The sequence below is a fragment of the Suncus etruscus genome, chromosome 15 (genome assembly GCF_024139225.1).
Source record: "Suncus etruscus isolate mSunEtr1 chromosome 15, mSunEtr1.pri.cur, whole genome shotgun sequence".
In the NCBI taxonomy this organism is placed as follows: Eukaryota; Metazoa; Chordata; class Mammalia; order Eulipotyphla; family Soricidae; genus Suncus; species Suncus etruscus.
The window spans coordinates 79,015,671-79,039,379 of NC_064862.1; the positions used below are offsets into that span (position 1 = coordinate 79,015,671).

At 53.4% G+C, this 23,709-nt stretch overlaps 1 protein-coding gene across 1 annotated transcript in view; it reads left to right on the top strand.

Annotated features, from left to right (window-relative positions):
- Positions 1-23,709, top strand: part of MAD1L1 (mitotic arrest deficient 1 like 1) — a 215,911-nt gene that overhangs the window by 177,260 nt on the left and 14,942 nt on the right. The window contains exons 15-16 of the mRNA XM_049788592.1: positions 3,754-3,844; positions 12,458-12,665. Of these exons, the coding sequence (XP_049644549.1) occupies positions 3,754-3,844; positions 12,458-12,665 (299 nt within the window). The remainder of the gene's footprint in view (positions 1-3,753; positions 3,845-12,457; positions 12,666-23,709) is intronic.

The following is a 23,709-nucleotide window of genomic DNA, read 5'->3' on the forward strand; positions in this document are numbered from 1 at the left end:
GTTTGGTCCGTTTCATTATTTTTCTTTTTCCCATCTCCTGTGCTTGCTGCTCTGTCTCATATCTTACTGTGGGTCGATTGTTCTGCTTGTTTTCCCCACCCATGGGACAGGCGTAGGTGCCTGCCATGCAGCCATTCTTATTTTCTAGTTTGAGTGTTTGGGGCTGCAGTTTTCTGTGCCCACAGCTTGTGGCTCATTGACCCCCGGTCAAGTGCCCCTGAACAATACTTTTCCGGCTCATTCCTCTTTGTTAACTAAAGTGTTATTTTGCTGTGTTGTTATAGTCTCAAGTGTTTGCAGATTTTCCTCTTATTGTTCTGTTACTGATAGCTGGCTCAATTTTATTAAGTCCTTCAAATATAGCTTATTATTGATTTGGGGAGTTCATTTCCGGGAGAGCCAGGGCCTCAGACACGTGAAACGCATCCTCTACCAATCATCCCCATCTCTGGCCATGATCCGTTCCAACTGTTAAGATTTACTTAATGTCCCAGGGAATATGACCTGCTGGGAATGTTTTCTGTTCAGTAGGAAGTGGGTATTCGTTCAGTCAGTCTCCCTAAGATACAATGGGCTTGTGCTTTCCTCAGTTTCTCTCTTCCATCTCTTCCGAGTAGCTGATTACTTTGGACAGAGTTTTCTGTCTTGTAGCTGCACTGTGTATCTGTTTACTTTCCTTTCTTTCTTCTTTCTGTATTCACCTGAGTGGAATTTATTGTTAAGAATGTGCACCAGGGGCCAGAGCGATAGCACTGCTGTAGGGCGTTTGCCTTGGACGTGGCCAACACAAGACAGACGTCGGTTCGATTCCCGACATCCCATGGGGTCCTCCAAGCTTGCCAGGAGTAACCCCTAAGCGCTGCCAGGTGTGACCCAAAAACCAAAAAAATAAAAGAATGTGCACACTTGGGGCTAAAGCTTCTTTCCAGCCAGGACCCTCTTGTGTTTCTGAAAACCATCCCCAGTGTGATGTGGCTGGTGAGGAAGCCAGGCTGCTCTTCACCAGCCCAATGTGAGAGCTGAGAGTTCCCGTGTTTGCCTCACCATGCTTCCCTCATCTTCACCACATGTTTGTCCCTATGCTGTGAACTGCTCCCCACAAGATGGGGACTCAGCAGTTTTTTTGGCCTGAGAACACGCTGATGTTCGTCCCACCAGAGCACCTGCTTGGCACTCAGGGTCAGTTGGCAGCCTTGACCCCTCTGTCCCCACCAGGCCCACTGCTCTCTCAAGATTCTCCAGAGCCTTCCACCTCCTCAGTGAAGTCTGTCCTTTACTTTTAATATGTTTCATTTTGGGGGCATACCATGCTGTGTTCAGGGCTAGCTCCTGGCTCTGCTCAGCGATCACTCCTAGGGGTGGGTGTGCAAGGAACTATATGGGGTGCTTGGGACTGAGCCCTGGTCAGCCACATGCAAGTCAAGCACCCTCCCTGTTGTGCTATCTCTCGGCCCCAAGTCCATTGTCTATGGCAAATATTGGAAGCCAGATATCAACTCCCCTGGTTATTCATTTGCCTTGCTGTGATCGGCGCAGGCTTCACACATACTGTTCAGAGACAATCACCCTGTGTCTCTTCTTTCTGCCCACCCTACTTAGAATCCTGTGATTCTAAGGATCTAAGAACCCATCTGTGGTGTCCTCTAGTCTGTTGTCTCTGTTTCATGGCACATTTCTCTGCCCAACTGAGCCTTTGTCTATGTCTCTACATCATCTGTTTGCCTCACAGTCCCTGTCACTCACTCTCCTGTCTGAGCCCTCTGTGGTTCCTGGGGGTTAGGGAGATGGCTACACCTGGTGCCCAACATGTGGGGCCCCATGTTTGTTCCCTAGCACTGCATAGCCCCCCAACCAAGTGAAGCCCTATGTCCCCCACCCCAAAAGCAAAAAGAATGAGCCTGAGTCAGCATTGGGTTCTCATCCTCTGCAGACAAAGCAGCACTGTGTTCTTATATTCTCTCTCTCTCTCTCTCTCTCTCTCTCTCTCTCTCTCTCTCTCTCTCTCTCTCTCTCTCTCTCTCTCACACACACACACACACACACACACACACACACACACACACACATTAATTCTCTCTATCTCTCTTGGTAAGGTTAACAGTTTGCCTGAAAGGAGGACAAGGAAAAAGAAAGTGTCTTGTTTTTTAAAATGCATCAGCAAGTGCTCTTTCTGCGGGCTTGCTCTCTGACAGCCAGGATGGATTATTGAGGCCATTTTATTAATATGACTCTGGCTACACAGATGCTTGTTTGAATTCAGCCCTGCGGAACATCGTGTGAACCAGTCTTTGGAATCCCTAATACTCTCTGCCACCCTCTTCCTAGCGCATCTCAAAGGCCACTGCCTCCAGCCTTTTTGCCCAGGACGCAGCCAGAATCCACCCCATCCTGGTGCTTCTCTGAGAAGCCGCAGGCCCCACTGCCTGGGCCAGAGCTGGGACTACCCCTTCCCCACTCCCACTTAAGCTCTGTGGGCTTGTGTTTCCTCTTGAAAATGGGAGTAGGAACTTCCCTGCAGATCAGGGCTTGTAGGTCGCTGCTCCCTGGTCTGTGTCCCTATGAGGGATGGGGTCGGCTCACAGCTGTGTGCCTGGAATGCAGGAGACAGTGTTGAGGCATTCCCTGGAGAGGGATTCCCAGCCCTGGGAGGGCAGTGGGCCATGTGGCCTGCCCAAAGGTTAGCACAGAAAAGTCCACTGTTTCTGGGTGGCCTTGGTTGCCATGGGGCTCTTTGGGAGTTGAGTGGCCTGAACATGAGCGTCTTCCTGTGCTGGCAGTCGACATCTTCAGCCTCTCTAACTTGTGCAGATCTGCGAGTTGTGCTGGGAACTACAGGCTGTTCCTTGGGTCCCCTCTGAAAAGTGGGGTATGATGCTACTGATCCTCTCAGCCTGCTTGTCCCCAGAGCATGAGCATTCGCTGGTTACTTGTTGAGTTTTGTTGTTGTTGTTGTTGTTGTTGTTTTCTAGTTTTTGGGTCACACCCAGCTGTGCTCAGGGGCTACTCCTGGCTCTGCTATCAGAAATCACCCCCGGCAGGCTCGGGGGACCATATGGGATGCCGGGATTCAAACCACCGTCCTTCTGCATGCAAGGCAAACGCTTTACCTCCCTGCTCTCTCCGGCCCCTACTTGTTGAGTTTTTCAGAATTAAGGGAGGGTTCCTGGGAAACATTGGAGCCTCCGTCCTCTGCTTCCAGGCCAGTTCTCTGTCTTGACTCTCCTCACCTGAGTCGTAAACCTCCCCTGAGCATGGCACCAATTGCTGCTACCTCTCCACAGGCTGGCGCATGGCCGTTTTTAAGTCAGAGGGGAAACTTGACTGTTTCATGGTGCTGAAACTCAGGCACAGGGCCTCACATATGTGCTATATCACTGACCCACACACCCACTGCCCCCAGAATTCACCTGAAGATAAAGTTGGCTTAGCTAAGAGAAACTGCGTGCAGCCCACGTCCTGCCTCAGCTCTGGGCCACCAAAGATGATGAGACTCTGATCAGCCTGCCCAGGCCCTGCCCTAGGACTGGGCCTCCCCTGCCTCCCACTCCTGACTCAGATGTTTTACTGCCTTAGCCATTCCAGAGAATTTACCAGGCCCACTCTAGGCTCAGTGTCCTCACTTCTGGGAGTAGACAGAGGCCCTCTTTCTAGACAGTCACAGGCCCTCAGGACACGCTCATCTTCTTGCACTACAGTAGCCCTGGACTCAGGCCTGCTGTGGTGGGGCTGGCCTTATGGTTGCTCTCCTGGCAGGATGAAGATTGAGGAACTAGAGGGCGAACGGAGTCGTCTGGAAGAAGAGAAGAAAGTTCTGGAAGCACAGCTCGAGAGGTTCACCCTGCAGGTAAGCTTTGGGGACCAGCCTAGTCTGTGTTCAGGCCTCATGTCTGCTCCCCCACACCTATTCCCCTCATACACACCTGCTTCCTTACACCTGCTCCCACACCTGTTCCCACACCTGCTCCAGGGTCCAGCTGGGTGCATCCTCCCCTCCCTAGCTGGCCCTCTGGGGACTCCACACAGAGGATGAGTATAAGGGGGGTGGCCTATTAGCACTGGCCTGCCCTACCTTCTCCTCACCAGGCCTCCCCTACTTCCCAAGCTCTACCCGAGTACTTGCACATCTGACTTCACTCTTCCTCGTCCTGTCTGGTGGCGACCATTGCTGACCCAGGCTTATTACTCCAGATCCTGGATAGGCTGCTGACTTTAGCTGCTACCATTAGAGGGAAATCAAATTTCTTTGTTACCAACCAGGCCTGGAGATGGGACAAATGACAATTGGGATAATGCACTGAACTGCCACCCGCCAGGGCCTGGGGCTTGAGGACTTTTAATTGGCCGCTGCCTTCACAGGGGAGCCCAGCTGGGAGGGAGGCCTGGGGCTCAGCCGGCTCGGCCTGAGGGTGTGTAGCTGGATGGCTGCACTCTTCCTGCTTCTGGGCTTCCAGATCTTGACAAGGAGTGAAATGGCTAATGGGGAGCTACATTGGTCCTTTTCTTGTGGCCATCCTGCTGTTCCATTTGGGACCCCAGACCCATGTGGACCTGCCTGGTTCTGTCTTCCTCTGCTCCAGCCTGGCCCTGTGGATGAGGACTTGCACTGCAGGGCTGACAATTGTGGCCTGCTAGAGCACTGATATGGGCCTTCTCCACTGGGGCCCCTCCTGGCCCCAATTGGGTCATGTGCTCCCTTGTGTCAGCCCCCCTGATCTAGTGCCGTCTTCGCCGGGGCCCCCATATTGGGAAGACACTGATCAAGCCTATAGGGTCAGTGGCTGTGCCTAGGAGGTCCTCACTGACCAGGGACTTGAGTTAGGTCATGATCTGATCGTTCACTGAAAAAGGTGGAGACTCAGGGGTGCCAAGTGGGCCTTCAAGGGGGTGGTTGGCTTAACCGTGTCAGAAGTTGGCCCTGGTCACCTGCCACTGCTCGTCTAGGAGAGTCATGGAGCAGAGGGTCTGTATTCCCCAGGGGAGCAGGGTGGAACTGAGCTGCAGTGGGCAGGTGTGATCCCACTTCCCTCAAGACTGCCGGGCACCAGCCTGCTCTGCATGTAGTCCCTGCCTGCCACTTCGACGTGGGCACTTCAAGAAAGATTGATTAGCGTCAGCTGCAGTTGGCTTAATTGGGCACAAATGCTGGGAGCGGGCGAGACTAGTTAGGGCGCTTTGTAATCAGCCCCACAGCTGGGCATGGGGCACGGGCTGCTGTGTGCAGGGGGTGCTGGTCAGAGCACACACTTGCTGCTGCCTCCTATGGGCCACTGGAGAAGGACGTGAACCCAGCAGCTGGTGCCCACACCAGCTCAGATATGCCATGGCCTTTGGTGTGGGCCTGGTACTGTGTTTGCCTGCAGTCACCTGTGCTTGGGCCACGTACCCCAAAGGGTCCTCCCAGGAGTGATCCCTGAGTGCAGAGTCACAAGTCAGCCCTGAGCACTGCAGAGTGTGGCCGCCCTAAAAAAAAGACATGGTGGGGACCCCACGCCAGAGAACATTCCTATCCACCCACTGATTAGTTGGGCTACTGGGCTAGACCCTGAACCCCTGGTGGGTGTCTGGGACACCCTCCCTTCCCTCAGACGCTTTGCTCAATGGACTATGCAATGCCCAGATGTTTTTCAGAGCCCAGACCCAGGACCACAGTGATGCCCACGCTTTAGTCAGCCCAGGCCACAGTCTCTTAAGCCACGCTCAGGCACTCATACTGCCAGTGCCTTGTCACGGGCCTAAAGGTCTTGTCTAATAGCCAGCAGGCCTCGCCACTGTGCTCTTCCACTGAGCCCTGGGATTTCAGCTGTGTCCACTGTACTGCTGAGGATATTCTGGCCTGATTAAGTCCCTTGCCACTCTGCACCCCCTTTAGTGCCAACACCTGCACACTCCCCACAGTCAGTGTGGCATGACCTAGTACCTTCCTCTCCTCTGGCTTGAGTTTTCCATGCTGGGCCCCATGCATGAGCAGTTCCTCTGGGGGTCTAGGGCTGCCTACTTCCTCATTGGCTTTTCTTGGGAAGGGTGACATTTGCAATAGCATCTTCAGGAAAGGGAGCGGGGAGAAATGTGCTGGTTCCGCTGTCCCAAGCACTATCACCGCTCCCAGCCCTTTGGCACTTGGAGCCACTAATCAGAGACACCAGTGCCTCTCCCAAGGACCTGCTGCCTGTCCTCTCCCCCTTTCTGTCAGCGTCCTCCCCTCTTCTCTTTTCCGCCTCCAACCTACTCCTTTCTCCCATTCTGTCCCCTCCCCATCCTCCTGCTCCATCCTCCCACTTACAACCTACTCCTCTTCCCTCCCCGTCCTTCTCTCTAGTCTCCCCTACTCCTCGTCCCTCTTTATCCTCTCTTGTCCCCACCTGCTTCTTCCCCCATCCCTTCTGTCTCCCCATCTCTCTTGTCCTTATCCCTCTCCCTTCATGCTCACCCATCCTCCTTTCTCCCCATTCCACATCCTCTCTCACCTGTCCCCTGACCCTGGAGCACTGGACTCAGAGCAGACCTAGCATCTCCTCACATCTCGCTCTCCTGCTTGTCCCCTATGGACTCTTGGCTGCTGGCCCGACCCTGGGCACATCCTGCTCCAGAGGTGCCCACAGGCCAAGTATAGGAGCAAGTCTGGAGGTAAATTAGTGCCAGGCCCAGCTGCCAGGAGGTGAGCAGGCTCCACTGCAGAGGCTCTTCCCAGACACCCCCGGATCCTCTCTCTGCTCTGATCCTAGATTGTCCATCTGAGACTCCCCAGGTCTGTTTCCCACATCTCTACCACTGTAAAAGCAGAGAAGCAGGGCCTAAGGCCTCACCCCCACAGTGGCCTCATTCCCCAGGCCCACACCCACTCTGACCATGGTTCTGCCTGCATGGGTGTTGTTCTTAGCTGGCTCTGCCATGCATACTCTCTCACCCTTCCCCTGCCCCTGTCTCTGACCCCAGACTAGAGCCAGGAGTAGGCCGGGGCCAGGAACATGGGTTCTGCTGTGGCCTGAAGAACCAACATCTTTCCATGGCCAAAACGGCTTTGTGTCTGGCCCCTGCTGCTCCCAAAGGCTGTGCCATGTGTGCCCTGTACCCACGAGCTGCCCAGATTTGGGCATCACCAGCCATCAGACTGGTCCCCAACCTATATGAATGCAGAGCTGGCGCCTGTGACCTCAGGACTTTCTCCTCCATTCCGTTAGGGCCTCTGCCAGCCCTCAGGTACTGGCAAGCTTTCCTTGAGAACTTTGTAAGTGTTCTGTGCATATTTAGACATTTGTGGGATTTCTTTTCTTTTAACCAAGTGTTTGGTTTTGGGGCCATACTAGGCAGTGCTCAGGCATCACTCCTGGTGGGCTCAGGGTATCTACAAGGGGGCTGAGGATCAAATCTGGTGGTCCATGTGCAAGGCAAGCACCTTAGTTTTCTTCTAGTTTACTTATTATATTTAAATATTTGAGTGACTTAAAGTTTTGTTTTGGCTTTTAAAAAGCCGTAAAGCTTGCTAATAACCTTTATTTTTTTATTACTTCAAGGTCTGGCCTTAGCTTGTTCCCTGTCACCACTCAGACTCAAGACACCATGGGTTATGCCCAGTGGCCTCCCACATTGCCCTGGCCCAAGCCTTGACCCTTCACAGGCCCACTGGGCCAAGTATTTCCAAGAGGATCCTCCAACCCCCTGAGGCAGGCTCGGGATGCCCCCACGAACAACCATAAAGTAGCCCCGAACTCTTTGAGTGGTGCCTCTGCTGTTGGCTCCCGAACCCCAGATGTCGCGTCCCTGTCTTCCCCCCAGGGCTGAGCTCTCCTGAAGCTTCATCAGCCCCTCATAAACCCCCAGTACCCAGGTTCTCACAGCTCATCTTTGGGTTTTGTTTGTTTGGGGGTCATACCCCATGATGCTCAGAGGTCCATATGGAGTGCTGGGGTTTGAACTCAGGTCAGTGTGTATTGGGCACAAACCTTCCCCACTGCCCTGTCTCAGCGGCCCCTTCAAGTTCCCTTTAATGAACCTTAGAAGGTTGTGCCCAGGCTCTGGGTCTGCTCAGCCGTTCATTGGCCAGGTCCTCTCAGCCCCTCTTCAGCTGCACATGCTCTGCCCTCCGTGCCTGTGTGCATGGCTGTGGTTGGGTTTGAGGCAACTGTGCTCTGCCAAGCTCCTGGTGTTGGTGGGACACAGCAGCACACAGCAGGGTCAGGTCTCTTCCCAAATGCACAGTTGGTTCCGTTCCTGCCTATGTGGTTCCCGAAGGTGGTGCCTGTAGCTGTCCCTTGTGCCATGGGAGTAGCTCAGCATCGGCCTTGCACCTTCCTGAAGGTTCTATGTTCCGTGAGACACTCAATGAAGGAAGGAGCCCAAAACCCACTTAGCGGCTTGAGGTTGCTCATGTTTATTCACGCAAAGGCTATAAAAAGCCCCGTGCGCTTGCTGCTGCGTCTGTGTGGAGAAATTTCCACAGCACTGATTTCTTATGATTTCTTCTGAGGGGGACACGTCCTGAATATTCAGCCCCTTCTCGTCCTTAGTTTCCCTGAGGCCTTCAGCCCCAACTCCAGTTCCTTCCTGTTCACTTGCCAGGTGCTTGCCCCTGGCTGATGCCCTCTGCTCCTCAGAGTATTCCCAAGGCCCCTGCTCAGTCCCACCCACCTCTGCACTCACTGCAGTGCCTGCCCCTCTGCCCTGGTAGCCTTCTTAGAGGAGCACCAGGAGCTTTGTCCCAGAAGCGGAGGGGCCACAGCTGAGGCTCTCCATGTCTCTGTCACCTTCCCACCTGTGATAGGACCGACAAGAGAGGCATAGGTGGTGCTGCTCACTCATGTGAGAAAGCCCAGACAGGGCCAGCCATTTCCTGTCCTCCACTCCCGAAGGCCTAGGACACCTGGGGAGGCATAAGCCCCACTGCCAGCCTGTCAGGCTCATCGGCAGCTCCTACTCTTCTGAATGTTCTGCTTTCTACTGAATGTTCTGCAGCACTGGGCAGAGGGCCAAGAGCCACAGGGCCAACATGTTATCCTTAGGTGCCACAGAGGCCGTGGGTGACCTCAAGCCCTGCCATGCAGGTGCTGATCCCATCAGTCAGGGATGAGACCACCACTAGTGTCCCCATTTCCTGGGTCTTATGCTCTATGCGCAGAGCCAATAGAGGTTGCTTACAGCTGCCCTAGTCAGCCAGTGGGCACCACAGAGAAGGCAGAGGAGTTGTTGGGGGCTGCTTCACTGGCACCATCAACACCAGGTTGATGTAGCTGGACCTGGCAACACAACACAGGCCTGAGCTATCTCAGCTATTCTGAGAGCACTCATGTTTCTTTGCACAAGACCCCACCACCACAACCAGTGGGCATCCCGCCCAGAAGGAGATTTCTTTTTGTTTTGATGTGGTTTGGGGGGCCCACACCTAGCGGTGCTCAGGGATTACTCCTGGCTCTGTACTCAGGAACCACTTCTGGAGGTGCTCAGGACCCTCTGGGATGCTAAGAATCAAGCCCAGGTCCACTGCATGCCAGACAGACGCCCTCCTCACTGTGATGTTGCACCAGGCCAGAGAGAAGCTGCCTATTTCCTCAGTCCCCTCCTGCAGGGCCTCTTAAGACAGAAAAACACAGCTTCAAAAAGCAACAAATCTCACGGCAAGGCAATATCCATAGACAGTACCCTTGTTCCTCCTCCCTGTCCACACCCCAGGAAGCAGCAGCTTTACTCATCCACTTGTCTACATAACCAACATCTGAGAAGCAGGGTTGGAATAGGTACTAGGATGGGGCAGGGGCTCCCAGTGCCAGCCCAGACAAGGGTCCAGGACTGTTCTCTGCTCTGAGGCATGAGTCTCCCCCCCCTCCAGGGACATGCAGTATGTCTGTACTGCCCTGCAGACAGGACAGATGGTGGCTGGGCCCCATGAGTGGGGACGAAGTGTCCATGCCGAGGACAGGACGTGCAGGGCCACCACACAGACCGCTCACAGCTGTGCCAGAGCTCATCTGCTGACCTGGACACGTGGCGGAGTGGGTACTGCGTTGCTATATTGAATCCCAAGAGATTCTTAAAGCCACTTTGAAGGCAGGGCTGGTGCCTCCCTCTGTGGGTACAGTGGGCCACTCCCTCCTCACTGCATCTACCTCAGTCTGGCTGGTGGCCCCAGGCCATGCCTTTTGGCACTAGGACCCTCAATATTCAGGCAGTGACCTTGTGTTGGGGGCACAAACTGGAGCTGCTGGACTGTGGTCTGCAGCGGCAGCACTGATGCCTGCGAAGGGCAGACAGAATCTGGGCTTGCTCTCTGGAATGGGCAGAGACAGCTGGACCTCTCTCTCCCCATTCACCATCCCTATCCTGCCCATCTGGGCTATCTGGGAGGTCATTGGGGGTGATGTGCCTCTCAGGGAGATGGGAGATTATCGAGTGCTTTGTCCCTCCAGGGAGGTGATAAGGGCATTGTATGAGCTTAGCACTGTGCTCCCTGCAGCCCATGGGAGCATCTCCAGTATATGATGGGGGTGGGGGTCCCTGTCTTCCATCCCCACCTACCATAGAACTTTCAGAACACATGGCCTGTGCCAAGCATATCCAGGGCCCCCCAGCTGTCTCACTTCTAGGCAGTCCTGCCAGTCCTTGAACCTGCCTCCCTCACCCTTCCTGTGATCTCTTATGGGTGCTCTGTGGAAGTGAGAGGTACCCAGCCATGGGGGTCTTATCCATGTTGTGACATGTCTTACCCACCATGACACCCACATTGTCTATCTGCCTGTGCTCAGGTCCCTCAGCCTGGGTGACCCACATGCCCAAAGATGGTGAGAACAGCAGGGCCCGAGGCTCAGCCCTCAGGAACTGGCCCAGGTCACTCTGTCCTGTCATGGAAGTATATGCCCCAGGTCCCTATGTAGTAGCTTAGTCCCTGCCTGCCTTTCAGGCCCCCGGCCCTGGGCCCTCAGCCCCTCTCCCTTCAGCTGGAGATATTGATTCTGTTTCCAGGCCGGGTGGTTTATAAATATGCATGAGGCGGTGCTTATTTAGCTGCTTCCATCCTCCTCGCGCCACTGCCCCTCCAGCAGGCTCTTAGCGAGCTCAGCAGCCCAGAGTGACAGGCGCCTTCCCCAGAGGCCAGGCCCCAGCCGCAGCCACCTTCCAGGCTTCTGGGCCTGAAGAGGCCCCACCCATCTGCCCACTCACGAGGTTGGAAACAGGCCAGAGCAGGGCCTGGGTGCAGGTGGGAGGGGCCCCCCCCCCACTTATGGCCCAGTGGATGCTTCTAGGGCAAGAGGGCATTGTGGCATTGGCTCCAGACCTCTCACTCACAACCATATCTGGTGCTGGTCACCTGGTTCTCATGCCCCTCCAGGACACACACTAGCTCAGCTCACAGAGATTAGGGCAAGAACTTTCCCTTTGAGATTCTCATCAGTAACTCCAGGGTTTTCTGGATTGTAAAGTAGGAAGGCTTTACTCAGTAAGAAGGACTCAGTGGATAATGCTCCCTGGCTGGGATCTTGACCACCTCAGATGCTCTTCAGAGCAACCTATATCCTCCAGGTCATGCTCAGGAGCGTGACCAAACAGTGCTCAGGCAGAACTCTGCTGTGGGGTGTTTCCCTCCCCTGAAGGGCAGGTGGGCAGTGGTGACAGGACTGCATGAGGCAAGGCTCTAGGGCCCCTCAGCCCACATTCAGCTCCTGTCTTGTGGTCTCTACTGCTCCTTGTCATCTGCAGGTTTTCAGGCCCAATGCCTTCCTGTTGTTGATGTCTGACATGATGTCCATCCTCTGCTCCTGCTGTTGCCCTGGCCCAGACCCCTGCATATGAGCCCCTGCAGTAGGCAGAGGATACGCCCATTCTTCCACCCACCTCCCAGCACCCCATCTGTGCTGGGCTCCTGGCTCTGCCCTCACCCTCACCCCTGGCCCAGCCTTCCTGCTAGGTCCCTGAACCCATGTCTTCCTCCAGGCCTGGCTTCTCCCATCAGCAGCTCAGAGTTCCTGGCCCACAACCAGCCTTGTATATGGGTGGACAGGCACTTCCTCTAGCCACACACAGTCTGCTCTATGGTGTTACCCTTTGGTGTCTGTGCCTGTGCACCCATGTACAAATGTGGAACCCTTGTATCTATGAGTGTGTGTGTGTGTGTGTCCCTGCACATGTGGGTTTTTAGTCTACATGCATACCCTCCATGGGCATGAGTGAGTTGGAGGTCTTGGACCCACTGTCAGACGGACATCATACTGTAGTCTTTAATGTCCTAGTACAGTGTCAGGGCCCATTGCCTGGGTACCACTGGGTTCCTGGAGCATCACTGCAGGTCTGGGGGAGTCTGTCTATGCCCTGCGTATTTCTCTGCACTGAGTGATTCTTCATGAGGCCAGGTGACCTGGTGCCCCACACACAGGGGACTCCACTGTCCTCTGGTTCTACCCCCCAGGGTGGATTGTGACTGGATAGGAGGCCTTCCTGCAGCCACTCACCCTTACCCTCTGTTCTACCCTAGGGTGACTATGACCGGACAAGGACCAAGGTGCTGCACTTGAGCATGAACCCTGCAAGCGCTGCGCAGCAGCAACTGGGCGAGGAGCGGGCACGGCTACAGGACGAGTGTGAGCGGCTGCGGGAGCTGGTGTGCAGCCTGCAGCGGGGCGGGACCCTGCCCCCTCATCTGGATGCCACTGCGGGGCTGCCCTCCACCAGGGAGGTGTCTGGTAAGTCCTGAGGTGTTTGTGAGCCCCTACTTATGTGTCTCACATGATCTGACCCATACAGACACACATGCACACATTCTGACTCACAGACACACACTGATTTGCTCAGTACCAACACAGTCACACACTCAGAATCACATACACATTCTCGAACTCAGACATACACACACTCAAGATCTTCTCACGGGCCCGGAGAGATAGCACATCGGCGTTTGCCTTGCAAGCAGCCAATTCAAAGGTGGTGGTTGGTTCGAATCCCAGTGTCCCATATGGTCCCCCATGCCTGGCAGGAGCTATTTCTGAGCAGACAGCAAGGAGTAACCCCTGAGCTCCGCCGGGTGTGACCCAAAAACTAAAAAAAAAAAAAAAAGATCTTCTCGCACTCAACCATCCACACAGTCACATGCATACTTTCAGACTCACAGTCCTACACTCACACTCTCAGACAAACTCAGACACCCATCCACTCACATACAGTGTCACATTCTCCTGGCTTCAGACTCCCCATGCCCACCCACCATTCTGGGGTTTAATCTCCCTGACTCTGGGAGCCCAGCTACCCCAGTTTGGCAGGCTCTGGGTGACCTCTGGGCTCTGCCAATATAAGGGCCATGCAGGCATCGTGGCCAGGTTGGTGCCTTTCTTGCTCACAAGGCCCTGAGTCAGTGCTGACTCATGCCCTGCCTGGTACTCCATGCAAGCACACAAGTGGTCAAGTCCCCACCTAAATGTGGGGGGCTGGGCTCTCCTGATGGAGCCCGGCCTCTCTCTGATGGTCTTGTCCACTGCAGCTTCTGCTGTATCTTGGTTTGGCCCCTTGGGCTAAGCAGAAAGAGGGTGAGACAAATAAATGTGTGAACTAGGACTTCAAGTTTCTGTGGGAAAAAATGGCTGGCCAGCTCAGCCAGCCCTTCTTTGCCTTCACCGTTTGTGTGGTAGAAGTAGTGAAAGGGGCCCATGCCAGCAGCTCAGCACTAGGCTGCATGAGAGTCTTATGGGTCAGCTGGGCAATGCGTATAACCTACACTGGGCTCTCCTTGTTACCTGGAGCTGGGTTTCCAGATAGCCCAGTGTGGGTGGGACCAGTCTGTGGCTGCAAGTTGGAGGCCCCACTCTTCTGGGAAGGACCCTCACAGCACAGGACACAGGACTCACCCAAGCCCAGTGCCAGCACACACACAGGAAAAGTGCAAATTTCCTGGACCTCTGGCAAAGGCTTCACTCAGCGCCTGCACAAGAACAGGCGCCCCGCTTGGCTGGAGCCCCAGGACTTGGCCTCCAGCTGCCTCATCTCTGTGCACAGCTCTGCCATAGCCAGGCTGGGCTGGCGAGATTATTAATTGCAGTTTAATTAGGCAATACATTAATATTAAATCGTCTAATCTCATCAGAGCAACACTCTGATGGGGATGAATTTGTCACTATGGGCTCATCTTGTCCCAGGTGTCTCTTAAGGAGGAAGAAGGTGGGGCCTGGGCCTACACTGGGCCTTCTCTACTCCCCCAAGACAACAGTGCTGAGGGCAGTACCAGGAACCCCCACCCTTATTCGCTTCTCTCTGACTTTGTCCTCTTCCATCCCCCGCCCCACATGCCAAGCACCAGCCTGGATGGGTGCAACTGTCACTGTAGGCCCCAGGGGCACAGAACACAGCACAGTTGTTGTCATCAGGCTTACCAGGCTCTGCCATATTGGGTCTCACACAGCAGCTATTGCTGTGGCAAATCTTTCTAACTCCCAAACCTGATGGGTCTTCATGATTCAGACTTTCTTCACTGTGTCTACCTTAGCGATTTTTATGTTTTGGCTTTTGGGACACACCTGGTGGCACATGGGTTCCTTCTGGCTCTGCACTCAAGGATCATTCCTGGAAGGCTCAGGGAACCCTCTGGGATGCCAGGAATCAAACCTGGGTCAGCCATGTCCACTTTAAGTGCCTCACCCGCTGTGCTATTGCTCCAGCCCCATACCTTAGTGATTTTCTTTTTTTTTGGGGGGGGGGGTTGGTTTTTGGGTCACACCCGGCAGTGCTCAGGGGTTACTCCTGGCTCTATGCTCAGAAATCACTCCTGGCAGGCTCAGGAGACCATATGGGATGCCAGGATTCGACCACTGTCCTTCTGCATGAAAGGCAAATGCCTTACCTCCTGGAGTTATTTTACTGTTTCTATTCTGTGTATTGTTTGTGTCTGGAAATGTGACTGGTTTTTGTGACCTTGCTGGGTTCACTAGTTCTGGAGGCCTGATTTCCATTTCCATCCAAACCCACCAGCTTCCATGGTGAGGGCTCAGTCACCCGTTTCAGTGAGCCAGCCTCACCCTCATTGATGCTGTCAGCCCTAAGTAGTTCTTTGATGCCTGTGAATGACTCCAAAAAGGTCCCTTCTAGTTGCAGTGAATTTAATGTTGCACCTTTATTTTTGTTTGTTTGTTTGTTTGTTTTTGTTTTGTGGCCAACCCAGTGGGGCTCCTGACTCTGCACTCAGAATTCTGGTGGGACTCAGAAAACCATATTGGATTCTAGCCCACAGCTCACTCCTGCCCTTGGAGCCACTTCTCTGGCCCAATATCTGAGCACTTCCAATTTCTTGTAGCTCTTCCCCATTGTTTCCTTCCTTTCTCGTATTTTGATTTTTTTTTTTTTCTGGCCTTTCCATACCTGACTCTTGCATGGCAGTTTTGACTGAATCTGTCTGGTTAGGCTGACTGAGTCCATGGCAGATTAGACTGAGTTTGTTGGTTCCAATTTCCATCTGCACCTTGTGCTAAGTACCACCTACTTCTGCTCCTGCCGCTACCCATGTCTTCTGGCAGATTCCATTTCTTTCCTGGCTTTCCTTTTGGGGGTGCTAGATCTAATGTGTGTATTCTTGATTTCCAAGGGGGCTTCCTTTTACTGCTTAGTTTTTTATCCCATTGTGTTCAGGAAATGTTTTATTTGAAAGCTAACATCATAACTGTTAATGATACCTGATAACTGTGATACATCTTTATGTTTGTTTTTGTTTTGGAGCCACATGGGTGATATTCAGGTGTTCCTCCTGACTCTGCACTCAGGAATCACTCCTGGTGGTGGCCAGAGGATCATGTGTGATTGCCAGAGATCAAACCCCGATAGGCCATGTGCTTGGCCCTCTCTGATATCTTTAAATATGTATATTTAGCCTATTTACATTTAATGCAAATTTTTGTACATTTGGCTACTTACTATCTTATGAATTTTTTTGCTCCCATTTTCTTTTTTTGTTTGTTTGTTTGTTTTTGGTTTTTGGTTTTGGTTTTTGGGCCACACCCAGCGTTGCTCACGGGTGACTCCTGGCTGTCTGCTCAGAAATAGCTCCTGGCAGGCACGGGGGACCATATGGGACACCGGGATTCGAACCAACCACCTTTTGGTCCTGGATCGGCTGCTTGCAAGGCAAACGCCGCTGTGCTATCTCTCCGGGCCCTTTTGCTCCCATTTTCATCTATTTTTTTTGTTTGGTTTTGGGGTCACAGCTGGCAGTGCTCAGGGGTTACTCACTGCTGTGTGATTGCTTCGGCCCCAACCCTCTTCATCTTTTATTCTGTGTTTCTTTTCTGCCTATTTTCAAATAATTCAAATGTGTTTAGTATTCAGTTTGGCTTTATCATGTATCTTAAGTGATTTTTCTAGGGGTTACAATTTACAGAGTTTTCACAGTGCACTTATAATTAATATTTTGCCACTTCAGGCTGATGAATCTTGAAATGTCAACTTATCACGAGCCATATCCCCCACCGCACTGTCTCATAGTAGATACATTCCCCGTGTTTATGTTGAAATGCCACCAGCAAGGATTCGTTACTGCATTTAACTATCTCACTTTTTCAAAGGTCACAGAGGAGAAAAGAACCTCATGATTTTTTTTTTATATTCTTTAATTGATTCATTGTGAGATCCTCAGTTACAAAGTTCCTCAGCTCTGTGTTGTGCGACCACTTAAGAGGATCTTTGATCAGGTTTCCAGAGCCCTGGGGGGTTCAGGATTCTGCTGGAAGAACAGTTCAGAAGGACAGACATTAGCAGAACCTGCATTTGGATCCTGAGGGCCACAAGCGTGATTGCAGATGTATGGAACTCTGCTGTTCTGCTGCCAACCTCCCTGGGCCACACCAGGATGCACTGGCCTCCAGAGAGTCTCGAACATGCCCAGACCTTTGCTTAGACACATGAACCTGTGCTCAGACACACAAATCTGTACTCAGATGCATGAAGCTATACTCAGATGTATAAACTTGTGCTCATACATACATATGCTTAGATACATGAATATGTGCTCAGATCCATGAATATGAGCTCAGACCCTTGGCCACATGCATATGCAGACCCATGAACAGGAACTCAAGCCTGTGCCCACGTGCATGCGCAGACCCTCACTTGGACAGAGGCAGCTCAATGCTCTCACATGGAAGGATGTTTCGCTCCATCTTTCTGGAAACATCTCACAGTGTCCCGTGAACTTACAACAGCTTCTGAAAAATTCAAGCTATATGCAGTATGCACGTGGAGTTTTCCTTTACTGATTTCCCCTCAGGAATCTTACATGGGGGAAAGTTGCATCTATTAATTTTATTCCTTTATACTTAGAAAATTCCTCAGAGCTTTGGTGAATAATCCTGCTTTCTCCTGGGACTTCCATCTTACTGTTTTATCTTTTTATTTCTTTTTGGGCCACACCCAGTGGCGCTCAGAGGTTACCCCTGGCTCTGCGCTCAGAAATCGCTCCTGGCAGGCCCAGGGGACAATATGGGATGCCAGGGATCGAACCCAGCCCTATCCCGGGTCCTCTGCATGTGTCCTACGGCTACGCAATCACTCCAACTCCATGTTTTATTTATTTTGGTTTTGTTTTGTTGTTTGTTTGTTTTTTGTTTTTTTTTTTAGGGTCACACTAGACAGCACTTGGGGGTTTACTCCTGGCTCTGCACTCAGAAATTGCTTCTGACATGCTCTGGGGACCATATGGGATGCAGGGGATCAAATCCAGGTCTGTTCCGGGTCGGCTGCATGCAGGGCAAATGCCCTACCACTTGACTATTACTCCTGCCTCCTTACTGTTTTGTCTTTAAAGCTCTCATCACTGTGGTCTTATTTTGACCTATGCTGTAGGATTGAGATCTAAACTGTTCTTTCCCACATCACCGCCTGCTTGCCCCGATGCATTTTTTCAGGATACCCCGCCCCCAGCCCCGCTGCCACCGCCTTCTCTTTATCAGGTCCTTACACATCATAGACTATATCTGCACTTTGTTTCTTTACTCCGTTTATCTACCATATGTTCCATAATTACAGCTTTAAAGTAGATTTTATTACCTTCTGTAGAGCGTGGTGATGCGTTTTTCCCCTTCACTTAAAGATTGTTGTACTTGTTTATTATTCGAAATAAAGTATAGAGTCACTGTGAGGTTGGAAAAGAGGTCAGTGAGGACTTGCTTTGAGAAAACACTTTGTAGAGTTTTCAACTTGCTGCATTTGTGCCTTTAGGATTGGTGTCAAAGGACAGGGGGCCTAAGAACACAGTGGGGGGACCTCTCCGGGGGACTCAAGGGCCCCTTCCACAGGCCCAGGCTGTGGCCTGCCTGGATGTCTTACTGCAGCCTCCAGCTCCCGCTTCTATCCTACCTCCCCACCTGCTACAAAGCAGAGCTGGTGTCTTGGGGTGACAGTCCCACGTGTGAGAGGGGGAGGCTGGGGTCATTCGACACTTGGGGTCATGGGGCTCACAGTTCAGGATATCCCATAGATAGAAGGAGCCTATGCCAGGGCTGCGGGGGTTTAGCAAGCATCTCGGAGGCATCTATTGGGAGGCCCATCTATTGGGAACTGGCCCAGCCCTTGGGATGAGCAGCCATGGCCCTCCCTATCTCACCTCTGGGGCTGCTCTCATTCAGTACTGCCTCTCCAAATTCATGTTTCATTCTGATTTGGGGGTTTGTGGGAAGATTGTTTTCACTCCTGCAGCACCAGTGAGTAGCCCAGGTTTTGGGCCTTGGGGATACCAATGATGCCGAATCCATTTCTCCTTGACCTGTAGCCCCACTGAGAACCCCTTGCCAAGGCCCCATGGTAGGGTGGCCTGCTGCCTCAGTGCTCCAAGGTGGCTACTCTCCAGTGTCCTGTGTTTGCTGCTGCTGCCGCCGCTGGCTGTGATCTGGGTCAGTGCCAGCCTGTGGGGTACAAGCCCCACCTTTCCACACTGTTCTGCACTTGTCCCCTGCCTTAGGTCAAAACCTTTTTCTGCACTGATGTGATTTGCTGCCGTTATGAAAGTCCTGCAGGGCTAGAGTGTCTAGACTCATACCCTAACCTGAGGCCCTTCCTTCCTACTGCTTTCCCACCTGTGTTCCCAGCCTGTCCCAGGCATTACTCTGTGATTCATGCATATACCCCTTCCAAAGAGAGCTGGACTGAGCTGTCACCGGCCCCAGGCTCATAGCTAGTGTGTTTTCCTACCCTTCTCACCCTACCTTTCCAGATTTGGAGTGTGGGAGAGAAAGAGCTGAGCAAATTTGGGGAATAGGAGTCCCAGTAGGTTGCTAGGGTGGTCAGAGAGCCCCACAGCTGCTGCATATCCTTGAATAAGTTGCTTCACTTCTCAGAGATGCTAGTTCCTCGGGACAGTATTCACCACCCTCCTCCCAGCTGCCATCCCTGTCCCTGGCCACTCTGAGGGTGTCATTGGCCCCCAGCCCTGCCGCATCATAATCAGGTTCCTATAGACTGCGGCACCCAGAGCAGAAGAAAGATGGAAAGTTCTGTCGACTCAGAGCAGACAGAATGACACGGAAATGAATCTTGGTACAGAGGAGGCTGCCGGAGAGACAGTGCTGCAGGCCTCTGCTCAGATCACTGTCTGGACAACCTAGACGTCCTGGAACCTATACCCAGAGCTGTGTCTCTGTTGCCACCCACCCACCTGCCAGTTTCATAGGCAGCCCACAGCCTTGTGGGGCAGGAGAGCTGGAGGGGACTTGGGGCTTCAACAGAGACAGGGTGCTTTGGGGACTGCCAGAGAGAGACTTGATGCTCCAGGTGTGAGTGTGTGGATGTGAGACCCCTGGTGAAGGTGTGGGGGTGTGAGAGTGAGTGTTTATAGAAGAGCATGTGTGTGTCCATATGAGCGTGTGTGTGTGTGTGTGTGTGTGTGTGTGTGTGTGTGTGTGTGTGTACAAAAGGGCCTACATGTTTTGAGTATATTGTAGTTATCATGAGTGTTGTGCACATGTATGTATATGTATATGAGTGAGTTATATGTATTGTGTATGGGTGTGAGTTGTGAGTGTATGAATGTAAGTTGCATATATGAGTGTATGAGTGACTTAATGTGTAAGGTATGAGTTGTGTGTGCATGCGTGTGGTGTGTTGCATGTGGTAAGTATGCTGTTGTGTGTATATGAGTGTGAGCCATGGGTATAAATTGTGTGTATGTGTGTTGCATGTGCATATGTGTGAATGTGCATGTTGTGAGTGTGTGTGTGTGTGTGATATGACATTCTGAGTGTATGAGGGAACATGTACGTAGCCCATAACTCCTGCAGTAGCCTGTCATAGTGAGTAGCTGGTTCTGGATGTGGAACAAGCCGCACATATCTGGCCTCAGAGACATCTCTGGGACGAATAGGAAGCGCTAAGGCCGGGCTCACCCATTGCAAGTGCCCTCCCATGGGTCGCGTGGCTGGCACAGGAGGAAGATGAAGTTCTGAGGAAGGTTTGAGTCTGCCTGTCTGGCCCTTGGGCTGTGGGAGGGCCGCCAAAGCTGTGCTTATGGCACAACCAGCAAGGCCTGGCCTAGCCCCTGGCGGGTGGTGATGCTCTGGCAGGTGATGGCAAGCGGGCACTGAGCTGTGTATGGTACCCGGCAGGGACCGGCGGCTTCCTTGGGGCTCAGCTGGCTGTGCAGTTCAGGGAGTGGGGGGAGGCAGGCCGTCCATGGGCTTCAGCTGCAGGGTGGCTGCGGGGGGTGGGCGTCTTCCCGCGAATATGATGGCACGTCAGCACCCGCCTGTCACCCCAAGCTGCTACCACCCCGTAATCTGGTGGGCTGTAATTGCCGGTGTCTCTTTGGATCATTTTTGTGCGAGGTGACAGGCTGCTCGCTGGAGTGAGCTGTTAATCACACAGAGATGCCCCGTTAGAACGCGGGCCTCAGCGTACCCAGGGCGGGCGTCTGCCAGGCAGCCTGGTGCCGGGCATGCACTCTCTCATCTGCATGTAATTCCAGGGCAGGCGCTTCTCTGGGGGTAAAACGTGCAATTTCCGGCCCAGCAGGGGGACGCAGCTCACAATGGAGCCCTGTCCGGGGCCCGGCTGCATCAGTCTAGCGATGGCAGCACTCTCCCCATCCGGCCACTGTTCTGCCCTGGCTGTGCTCTTCACCCTGTCAGACCCTGCCCTGCAGTGGCCAGGATACCCCAGGCAGTGACCACAGAGCAGAGGGCAGCCTGGTTGGGACCCCACCGGCCCACAGCCTACTGCGCAAGCCCACGGTGGCTAATAAAACAGCATCAATATTGTATGAGCTAATTATTAAATATTTAAAAACACGAAACGGAAATAGTTGAGTTAGGAGGCATGAATAATTCACCCTGGAAGTGGGCCCAGTTTGGGGCCTGAGCAGAACCCCCATCTGCTCCCTGCTATGTCTGGGGGTGTGGCCGAGGCAGCCTTGCACCACCCCTATACATCCCAGCACCCAGGTACACCTTGATTAGCAGAGGGACCAACTCAGCATAATTGCCCTTTGGAATGAGGGGTCAGTGTGCCGGCCACAACTTCCAGGGACCTAGAACTTCCACCTGCATCCCCCACAGGGGTGTTTCCTTATTTCCTCCAGACCTTGTGGCTGGCAGTACCTTGAACCCTTCCAGTCTTTGCGTCGATCATTCTTCCAGTGGGCCTTTGGGGGAACTACCCTGGCTTGGCTTCAAAGGGTTCAGTCATGTAGAAAGGGCCACAGGGGTTGGGGTGCAAGGAATGGGGGTGATAGACCCTCTTAGCAAGCTGATTGGAACCCACCCACCACCAGTCAGTCACACTCACTTTGTGGCCCCATGACACTCACCTGTTCCTGCAGACCCCCCCCAACTCAGCCACAGCAGGGCTATACCTGAGGGGGATCCCCGGGTCCTGCCCGCCTCCAAGTAAACCTATTTAGAAAGAGGCGCCTGACTGCAGGGCTCAGAGGCCGCGTTTCAGGCTGAAATATTAGTCCTCCTTGTTGTATTTTTAAAGCCAGAAAATCCTGGCGTTGGCTGAGTGTATTTTATTCACTGTTCAGGAAGAAATATGGCTCGGTCCTGCAGCCCCACAGGAGAGGCGCAGGCAGCTGCCTGCAAGAGGCTGCCACGGGGCATAACCACAGGGGTGGGAGGGCTCCACACTCCTCCTGTACCTCCCTGGCCCCTCCCACACTTTCCTGCACTCTCCCTGCCCTCCCTGCCCTGCACACCTGCTGGGAGGTCACCCCCTAGAACTGGCCCCTACCCCACAAGAGCAGGTAGCCGCCCACACACCTGTTCTCCCAGCTTGACCATGTGTCCAGGGACACCCCGGGGTTCTATGGCCCTGCGGGTGGGCAGCAGCTCCCTCTGCCACCCTGTTTCTGTTTCTGAGCTCTTCTCTGTCTCTGCTGGGGTATCAGGGTGGGTATACACACCTTGGAGCTTGGCTAGGCTTGGCTCCTCTGCAGAGCCTCACCGCAGGATCCAGGTCATGATCCAGAATCAGGGCCTTTTGCTGGGTCCCTGGGTGTATTGGTGGGGGGGGGTTTTTTTGACACCGACACACCCCCTTATGCCCACCATCAGCTCGCCACTGCCCCTCCCACAGTAAAGTACGACTCACCACCCCCTCTCCCCTGGAATTTTTCCACTGCCTCAGTTCTTCCTGCAAGTTCAGCTGGTCTCAATCCTGGGCCTGCCTACATGCCAGGTCCATGTACAGAGCAGAGACTGGATTGTGCCGCCCTTCGCCTGGAGATCCCACTCTGGGTGTCCAGGCCCTCTTGGGCTCTCTCAGTGGAACTGAGTCAAGGGCCTTGGCCTCAAGGGGATGACTCCCACAGGCAGCAGGAATGGCATATCCAGCAGTGCCAGTGCCACGTCACTGACCTGTCCTCCCCCTTTCACCACAACTCGACATCCACTGACTCTCAGGCCACCCCAGCTCATCTATGCCCTACAAACAGGATGCCACCCGGCACTAGGCCCTGGCTGTTCTCTGACTCAGTCACATAGTCGTCAGTAAGCCACAGGACTGGGGAGGCCAAACTGCATCTCTTCCAGACCCCAGACCAAGAGAACCAGTGTCCCCCACTGGCCCCCAGGGTTAGCCCCACTCCCTCAGGCAGGGACCCCCTCAGAAACAATAGCATCTCCCTTGGTATGTGTTACAGGTGAGCCCTATAGGGGGTGCCTCTGGCCTCCCCTCCCCTGCAGTAAACTCACTGCTTCCTGAGCTCCCCGGCCAGTGCTCTCCTGCCCACCGGTCCTTCCAGCACTCTAGGTCAGAGCCCCCAATTACCCTCTTGATTTCCGAGTCTGATTGCCTGATTAATCAAGGACTCCTTGCCCTCTGGAATAACAATGTCCTCTGGAGCTCAGTCAGGATGAATGAAGGCCCAGGTAGAGGAGGCAGGAGCCAGAAGTTGGTGCCCTGGGATCAGAACATGGTCTGCCTACTGTGTAGACAAAATCCAACTCGGATGTTCAGACCCACTATCTGGGGCTGGAGCGATAGCACAGCGGTAGGACATTTGCCTTGCACGTGACTGACCCAGGATGGACCTGGGTTTCATATCTGCCATCCAATAATGGTCCCCAAGCCTGCCAGGAATGATTTCTGAGCATATAGCCAAGAGTAACCTCTGAGCATCACCGGGCGTGGCCCAAAACAAAAAAGCAGACCCATGATCTGGGGAGTTATGTCCTGGTGTCGCTGTTTGTCTGGAGCCTCATGGCCTGTGCTGTCCACCAGCTGTATCTGTCCCACTCCCAATGGTTACTCTGGTTGGCACATTGCCTT